The sequence below is a fragment of the Bipolaris sorokiniana genome (assembly GCF_000338995.1).
Source record: "Bipolaris sorokiniana ND90Pr unplaced genomic scaffold COCSAscaffold_4, whole genome shotgun sequence".
NCBI classification, from domain to species: Eukaryota; Fungi; Ascomycota; class Dothideomycetes; order Pleosporales; family Pleosporaceae; genus Bipolaris; species Bipolaris sorokiniana.
This window is the reverse complement of record NW_006911898.1, coordinates 64,213-72,930: the sequence shown is the minus strand read 5'-3', so window position 1 is coordinate 72,930 and position 8,718 is coordinate 64,213. Positions and strand designations below refer to the sequence as shown.

The following is an 8,718-nucleotide window of genomic DNA, read 5'->3' as shown; positions in this document are numbered from 1 at the left end:
CCAGATGATCCGCCGATAGTTTCGTACGGATCTGCATCTTCCACTGCGTGTATTCTTCGTGTGAGCCTTTCTCGAAGATTCTAACATCAGGGAGTCTAGCTTTTCCAAACTCTTGTACGGGCGTAGGCGTAGCCAGAGGCTGGCTAGGAGGTTGCTGACTTTCCATACTCGGCGTGAGATTAGGAGTCTGTGCGTTAGGGGTAGCTTGCCCCTGTGCCGTACGGAGGAAAAGGGCTTTCATCTCTTGGAGTTCTTCTCGTACGCCTTCAGCGTCCTTAAGTCTTGTAGCCATTTGGTCTAGGTTTCGTCGGAGTAGATTATTCGTTGCATTAAGTTGGCTCCAGCTTTCTGCGAGCTCCTCGTACGTCGGAGGCCTTGGCGGGGCGTTACTAGGTTCTGGGTTTGGCATAGGCTCATGTAGCCCCATCGTTATATCTTGTTCGTTTTGCATTCTCAATTCTCTCTCGCTCCGTACGAGAGAAAAGAGTAAGAAGGGTTAAAGTGATCTTTTAGCTTATGTTATGGGCGGAGAGGCCTAGCGAACGAGTATGCTTCTACCTATCGTACAGAAGCTAAAAGATAAGAAAAAGAGAAGATAACTAAGTACAGACTTCTCTTATACCTGCTCGCTTCTGATCACGTGTCCGTACAGAAGGTATATCACGTGGTCGAAGATCACGTGATCCTCTTCAGTAGAGATCACGGGCGCAGCCCTTTACACGTTGCATCTATTTAATTCTAATAATATAATTCTAAGATCCTAAATCTATAATTATAAAGGGGTAGTTAAGAATATTTCTTTTATTAATACGGATATATAACTAGTTATATGTGTGAGAGTGGAACCGCATCCGGAAATGGAGGCTTCCAGAGCAGGAAATGGAGGCTCGCTTGGCCACTCGCTGCTTTTATTTGGCCCGTGCGCTGACCCCATCACATATAACCACACTTCCCTCGCCGTCCTACTCACCTCCCACTAGCGTCCCTTTCCTCCCTCCACTTCACTCCCTCCTGTTGGTCGCTCGGACTGAATCCGTGAGGCATTTTCGTTCTCTTGGAAATAATGCAATCGCTGCACTGCCTAGCTGTGTCATCCACCTTACCCTCTCCTTCGGGATCCACGATCAAGCCTCTGTACTGTGTCCTTTGCCAGACCCTCTCAACACATTTCTCTCGAACACACTACTAGTAGCTCTGTTTCTACTTGGAATTTCACCATTGCAACTCTCTCGCCTATCTCATAGTAGGAAGTCTTTGCGCCAAAGCTTTCATGAACAGTTTGCAACCGTTCCTTAACTTTCACCCTCTCGAAAGTCAATGTCCCTCCTAGTCTGCTCATCCTCGATCTGCTACGTCATTAATCACATGGATTAGCAACAAAGGGGCTTCTGATGCCCCGATCACGCCTTAACACGAAGCACTAAGCCGGTACAACTGCAGCTGCACACCTAGCGAGGTTACGTTGGCATGTAGCCTTAGAGAAATGATTGGTTTTGAACCTTCTAAGTGTCACTGCAAGCCCAGTTTCACCAAAAAGTCACGCCAGAAAAGCCGCAGCTAGAGTCGGACCCGCTACTCAGCCATGCAGGTAGCGGTCATGATGTACTTTCCAAGACTGCGCTGCAACACAGATTGGTAGAGCCTGGGTCCATGTGACTGCCTGCATGATGGCAGTGTCCTATTCCGGCGTTACATATCGGGGGTAGTGAAGGCTAGAGTGAGCATTCAGCACAGCTTGGGCGCCAACCTCCCTGTACTGTGTGGCTCACGCCGCCCAAAGCCTGACGTCTAGAGTCTGAACACGGATTTGAGCCCGTATCTGGGTTTCGGAGTGGCCGATAAGTTAAAACCCCCGGTTGGGATCTCCCTAATTAGCAGACGGGCTCTAACAGAAAGGGGGCGGCGCGACATGTGGCACAGCCTGAAGCCTAGCAACGTGCATTGTACGCTCTCATTTCCAATACGAGTATTGGTGGGAGATTTGGTCACGTTTCTGTCCAAGAAGAAGGGAGCTTCATGCGAAGGCTGCATGGCCACCGACACTTCGCCGCATGATACGTTTGAGTACACGGCGTGAAGCTGATTGGACTCTATCCTGATATGTCGCTGGCAAGGGCGCGCAGTTTCCAGCACGGTCTCGTACGGGCTGCTGCCTGGTAGGCGCTAAAGGTTATTCCAGGGCGCTCTTCGGAAGGATTTACTTTGTAAGAGAGACCTCAAGCGCGGTATCTTTGCCTATTTAAACCTCTCTACGTCTCCTCTTTCCTCGCAGCACCAGCACATCTTTGAGCTACAGCAGCAGCGATGGCATTGTTCTTTGATACTTTTGCCATGCCTTATACACAAAATTCTCTCCAAATTATACAGTACAGTGGACCTTCAAAGCCTAAGCAAACCTCTCGTCGTAACCCCTTAAAGGCCCTATCAAGCAAAGAGAGTCTAAAATCCAACACTAAATTGAAGAATAAAGAAAATCCTGTACCTATGTCGGACGGAGTCGAAGTTATTGACTTGACATACTTAGGTAGGCATCCCTACAGCTGGCGAAGCCATACTATGCTTATTCCAGCGTTCTATGATGACTAACACAAATATAGTTAGAGAAGGCAACAGCGAGATCAGCGGTAGCAGATGTGGAGGAGATGACGATGTGAGCAGTTACGACGATTTTGCGCCCCAGAACGAAAGTGAAGGCGAAGGGTTCAAGCGAAACTTTCGAGAAGGCATAGAGGACGAGAGCTTAAATCAGCCAGCTCCTTCTGAAAACATCGGTCAAGGTAAGCGCCCGGGTGCGATCGTGATAGTAGCTCTTGCACACCATTTCTAACATTGCGTAGAAAACACGGTTGTTATCGAGGACAGTCAGCCCAGTTCAGATACAGACGAGGGCGACTCGCACGACAATGATGCAGGGACGCAGATACGCGATCGGCTTGGAGTTTCGAGCATCATAGCCCCGGATCTTCGCGGTGGGGAGTGTCCTATAGACACGGAGAATGTTATCGAATCCGATGCGGTTGGGAAAGCAAAGACTCAAATGAGTGGGTTCCCGCGTCGCAAATTTTCATCAACGCCGCCAATGAGCTTGTCGAAGATGAATATCGAAGAGTCAACGCAAGGCGGCCCTCCTACGATTGAAAACACGAGCAGTAGCAGCAGCAGCGACACCGATAGCGATCACAATAATTGCAATAATCAGACTGCGTGGCTGACCCGCAAGCGGAAACGCTTCCCGCCAACCAAGCGGCACATTCGATCGTCAAACACGACATCGAAGCAGCGCCTTAAGCACAATGTGCGCCCAGCGAAGCGGCGAAAGCTACCCCCCTCCGGTAGCAGGCAGCTCTCCAACCGTCCTTTGGCCCTGAAACCGCTTTCAGGACTACCGTACAGCGGATACGATGCCAAAATCTGCTACAGCGATGACAGCAGTGAATATCGCTCGCGCAAGCATAAGCGGAAGCGCATTCAGGATACTGCGAACGACGACGACGAATATGAGGTAGAGAAGATTCTCAATGCCCGTGTCCATCGCAGAAAGCTACAGTACCGTGTCAAATGGCTAGGATATAAGGAGGATCCGGAGTGGTACGATGCGTCTAACTTCAAGAATAGCCCGCACAGACTCCGGGATTTTCATGCGGCCAATCCTTTACACCCAGGCCCTCCAAGAAGGTTGGAGATGTGGGTACAATGCTGGGAGAAGGACATAGATGCGGGCAATAATCCTGATGATAACAAGCCTCAAAAACTGAATAAGTAGACCGGACACTGGTGGCGGGCTGGCGTTTCGGACCCAGAGATCATCGCGGGGCTAGGTCACGTGATGTGCCATCACGCCAAGACGGTGCCATCAATGATGGCAGGGTCAGTATGTGATGGCAACCATCAGAAGTGGAGACAACCATCAGTGATGGCAGGTCAAAGTTCTAATGGCAGGACTGGAAGCAATGAGGATACATATAAGGATGGATGGATTTTATTATTTACTTTCGTTGTGTTCAACTTAAATTGAACTTTCTTACTAGTATCGTTACTTAACAAGATTGTTACCTGTTTGTCTATAGCAATATAGATTGGGGTTTTCAACCTGTTGTCTCTCTTTCTACAAGCACGCCACTCCACTGTATCGCCAGACAACCACCTCACGGAATACTAGCGTAAGAACTCACCGACCTTAGTGCGGACCCGGGTAGAGAGGTATAGCGCCGTGTAATGTAACGATGTTACATGCCTATATATATATTATACTACACTAGAATAATCAGTTCAGATTATTCTCGTGCTTACCTTTTGCTGGTAGGTTGGCTGCGGCCAAGTGGTTGTCGCGTAGTATCGACTTAGCGGGCATTGGTGCTCGCCTCCATTACATGTAACAGCTACTAGCTAACTTAAGGCAATTGTATAATGCCTATAAAAATTTATCGTATTATATAGTACGTAGAATCTATCTTCAAAAGACATTAAGAGAGAACCGACTTTATAGATTAGGGTTGCTATTCCGAGAATATCTATTCTTCTAACCTGTTGTTGAGTTTTTTGATGGTGAGGAGTGTCTGTGGCGTCCCGTCACGTAGGATGTCCCGCCACGCAGGGGCAGACGTTACTCAATCTACCCCGCAGCTCAAGGATCGCTGGGTATTCCCATTTGACATGTGTAGCTATGCTATTGGACTGGTGAACAGCCCCCCGTTACACAACATAGGTGCAATATCGTTCCGTATTTCTTCTAAAGGCTATTTACACCTAGCGCTTCCAGCATTAACGATTGCTGTGGTGACCAACTATCCCTTTCACAGTAGAACGAACAAAAAGATACATTCTTTTCATACTATGAACTACTTGTGTGTCCCTTGCAATCGCTCATTCAGTAGCAGCAAAGCCTTCGAACAGCACAAAAAGAACTCGCCAGTACATAAGAAGACCTTTTGTTGCGAGACGTGCAACTGCCCGTTCAAGAGTGAGAAAGCACTTATACGCCATAGATTGAAGTGTAAGGTCGACCAAGAAGCTTCATTGAATCAGCACCCAGATGAGGTCGCATTGAGTACCGCCCTAGCTAGGTGTTCCATACCCGACACATCAGCACTCACGTTTCAAAATCGCGCCCAAACACTTGTCTCAGCCAATCCAGTCGCTATCACTACCACGCTCCCGAAGATAGCCAAGAGCAACAAGCTTCGATTAAAACAAGAGACGAGAGAATATTTCATGTTCCCAGAGCTGCATTCGAAGATTGCAGAAGCAGTCCTCCTAGAGATAATCACAACATGGTTCAACAACAATGACGACGACAACTTCATCTATCGATATCACACGCACATCATGGGAAAATTCACGTGTCACAACAATAAATGTGGCAAGAAGTGTTGGACAAGCAGAAAGGTGCCTATCGAAATAAGCGGATATGACAGGAACGGGTACAGCGCAATTGTGTATAACCAGAGGTGCAAGTCTTGCAATTGTTTGGGCACCTTTGCGATAGATGAAGAATCTTACATTAAGCGGGTATCATATAGAATCAAAAAATGGGCAGGTGTAGAAGTGGTGCAACCAGATTACGAGGGAAAACCAACCAAACCGCATGAGCGGGCCTATTGTGAAGGTTGTAAACGAGGCAAGTGTACAGAAGATGAAGATTTTTGGTCCGATTGAGAAAAAAATAACATATCTTATCCTGACATTTAATCCTTAGAGAACGAACCTTTGTTCTATTTTTGTAGCCCGCGCTTTTAGTTCACAGGAGGCTTATTCCCTCAGGCTTAGAACAGACCCTCATCCTCAACTCTCTACACATTATGTCAAATGGAATTTTTATCTCCTAGAAAAAATGGTCGGATAGCGCGTAGTGCATCCCTGCAAATTCATCTTGCTGCTTCTTACAATCTATCCTAATCTAATAACTATCTAACCCTTTTACTTTGTCAGCTATACTTGCAGTTCATTAGTTATTTCTACTAGTTTACATGGTACATGCTGATCGATACGTCTTCTTATCCTTGTGACTCCTTCAAGTCATCCCGTGCTGCTCTTAGGATCTCCTTCATATCCAAGTACAGCCTCGGATTCGGGACCCTCCACCTTCCGCCTCCAGGGAATATCTTTCTCCGCAATCTATCAACGCAAGGTATAAGTGGCTGGTAATAGTCTGTGAAGTGTTTTAGGATAGTTTTACGAAAAATCTCATCATCTGATACTGTGCCCAGCTGTAGCTTAGCTAGCTCCTCTGTGTTTGCATAGTTCTATTTGTCAAATTGTTGAACTACTCTTCCCTGCGATCCGTTATAGTGAATGCATATCCAAAACAGCACCCAGAAAAAAGATTCTAGGTAGTGCATGAAAGAATGCTGCTTATCGTCGTAAAGTATTCCAATCGCCATGAACGCTCGCGTGCCAGTCTTCCCTCGTGCCCCTGATGGTTTCTCTCGATCGTCCTTGATAGCAAGGTCTAGGTCGATCAAGAAGGCATGCCAGGAGGGATTGTCCTCGTCTTCGTTCACCATAAGGTTGTTCGGCGAGATATCGCATTGTAGCATGCCGGCCCGCGTATACAACGACTCGTACCCTGTGATGCAGCCTTCTAGCGCAGCCAGAAGGCTAGCCCTGGAACTCGCCATATATATAGGCTTCCCGTAGTCTCGGACAACAACGCGGCGGTGCCCTCGATCCACTGTTGTTCTTCCTCCCTTTACAGGAGAGCTAGAATAAATTCGCTTGCTAGGCGGTAAGGATACGTTCGTGCAACTCGAGGATCGCTTCCGTCCGGTAGCGCTGCTGCTTCGGCCTTTTCTTGAGAGGGAGCGAACTGTGCTTGGATATGGCATTATGCTTCCTGGCCTGTAGTTTGTCGCTTTCGTTATATCAAGACCTTGTCGCACGTTCCCGCAGATGGAGTTGTCCTGCGTGCCTACAAGAACCGTCTCATGATGATAGTATCTCGCCACATTAACCACGTCCACCTCAATTGCCTCACGCAGCAACTCGCCCTCCTCATCGCGCTCTAGATACTGCCATGAATCCTTGACAACAAGCGGCGCGTCGGGATCCTTTTCTTTGTAGGCTTTCCAACAGGTTGTCACTCGACCAGCGATGCAAGGCACCCGCTTTATCAATCTGTCAATGACGAGGCGCTCTTTTCCACATTCCCGCTCGATCTCAATACACCGCTTGTCTCCAATGGTAATGATTGTGGGGTCGAATTCTAACTGCTCCTCGTTCATGCAGAGAAACCCGAGCACTGTAGACACGAACTGCAGCCCATCCTTGTGGACGTCGCATTGCTTAGAAGCGATGCCTCCGAGTCGATCGAATGTCTATGGCCGCATCAGAGATCCACAGAGGGTAAAGCCAAGAACAAAGCGGCGGCTGTCTTGGGCAGCGAGCACATCCCTCGCGTATCGGCCAAGGCCGAGCCACGCCTTGAACGCTTTGTCGGCTGACGGGTTGCTCTTGAGCTCTCCGGGTACAAGGCTATGTGACCATTGACATTTCGAGTTCACGCCGGCGTTCGGATCGTCTACCAAGCCAATGTCCAACTTGCGATCGGCAGTGGAGCCTTGTAGAGGCTGATGCGGCTGTGCTAGTGTTCGCTGGCGTATCCCAGATACCGACTGATACCCATCTGCAAGGCCCAACAGCCGCTCTGTAAGTGGGGCAAACCAGCTCAAAGCTTCCTTTTCCTTCGCCGCCTCAGGCCAGCTCTGCCAACCGCTCTCTACCTGGAAGAGTGGTTTATCTCTTTCCTTGCACTTGTCAAACACAGCTTGTGCCATCGGTCTTAGATCTGGTAAATCTCCGAAGAATGCTTCAAAGAAACCTAGTATGCCAATGTATAAGTCTCCTAACTCCTCCTTCAGCACATTGTCTACGTGTTAACGGTGCTCGGTCGAGTTCGCAAAACTGCCCGTATTAATGGAGAGGGGTGTTTGGTAAAAGGACGATGCAGGGCGGGGTGGAGGCGTCGACTCAGTGACGGCATCGTATACTCTATCTCAGACGACTTCGTCGGGCTGGAATTCGAGGACCGCATTAAGTAGAGGTCGTATTCGTTCGGCGTCAAAGTTATCTGAGCTAACTATAGCATTAAGCCGCAGGAGGTTATAAAAGAGGGTTTTGCCTTAATGCTGGGATTGTAAAAATCGAGCCGCTAGGAGGGCTCGCAAAGCGGAAAGAAGATTAACGAATAAGTCCTGGGTTTCTGTATATGTGTTAGACGTGTAGTAACGATGTTAGCCTGTACTATCTTATAGCCTACCTGATTAAGTGCTTACGAAGAAGTGTGAATACCTATATTTTGCATATTGAATTAAAAGTGTTCCGAAAGCCACTTAACCCTTTACCTATCGGTTTAGACTGTATGACTTACGAACGCGACTGCGTAGACATCCTCGAAGATGCATAAGTCGCCAAAAAGTGCCACAGCGCTGTCGCGCACACAGCCACTCACAACCCTACATGATGTAGAAAGAGTGAGATAAAACTAAGAATGATGAAAAGCAACATGTAATGTATCTTAGCGATGGCGCGAGAAGGTCGCAAATGTACGCGACGACGCGCAGGCCCAAGGAGCCAGACTCGGCACCACGCCGGCTCCCCAAGTTGTTGACTGGTCCGTGCGTTATGGCACGTTTGGCACACTCAACACATATTTATGCCCCCGCCTTCGCTCTTATTGTCATGAATTGTTGACTACATTTATCTGTGCATTTATGCGAGTAT

At 48.2% G+C, this 8,718-nt stretch overlaps 4 protein-coding genes across 4 annotated transcripts; 2 read left to right on the top strand and 2 right to left on the bottom strand.

Annotated features, from left to right (window-relative positions):
* Positions 1-27: 27 nt before the first annotated feature.
* Positions 28-427, bottom strand: COCSADRAFT_158245 (uncharacterized protein; the record flags this gene model as incomplete). Its single annotated transcript, XM_007699480.1, has 1 exon — positions 28-427. A coding segment is annotated over one exon (400 nt), but the record flags the coding sequence as incomplete, so codon positions are not given.
* A 1,877-nt stretch (positions 428-2,304) lies between these two features.
* Positions 2,305-3,288, top strand: COCSADRAFT_24233 (uncharacterized protein; the record flags this gene model as incomplete). Its single annotated transcript, XM_007699238.1, has 4 exons — positions 2,305-2,524; positions 2,598-2,777; positions 2,838-3,149; positions 3,200-3,288. The coding sequence occupies 4 exons, from the start codon at positions 2,305-2,307 to the stop codon at positions 3,286-3,288; spliced, it is 801 nt and encodes a 266-aa protein (XP_007697428.1).
* Positions 3,289-4,777: 1,489 nt separating this feature from the next.
* COCSADRAFT_34676 (uncharacterized protein) lies at positions 4,778-5,785 on the top strand. Its single transcript, XM_007699281.1, has one exon. The coding sequence runs from the start codon at positions 4,834-4,836 to the stop codon at positions 5,653-5,655; it is 822 nt and encodes a 273-aa protein (XP_007697471.1). The 5' UTR covers positions 4,778-4,833; the 3' UTR covers positions 5,656-5,785.
* On the bottom strand, positions 5,738-8,299 carry COCSADRAFT_169061 (uncharacterized protein; the record flags this gene model as incomplete). The annotated part of the gene is made up of 6 exons (XM_007699479.1): positions 5,738-5,774; positions 6,007-6,242; positions 6,267-7,313; positions 7,356-7,840; positions 7,877-7,986; positions 8,271-8,299. The coding sequence occupies 6 exons, from the start codon at positions 8,297-8,299 to the stop codon at positions 5,738-5,740; spliced, it is 1,944 nt and encodes a 647-aa protein (XP_007697669.1).
* Between the last annotated feature and the right edge of the window lie 419 nt (positions 8,300-8,718).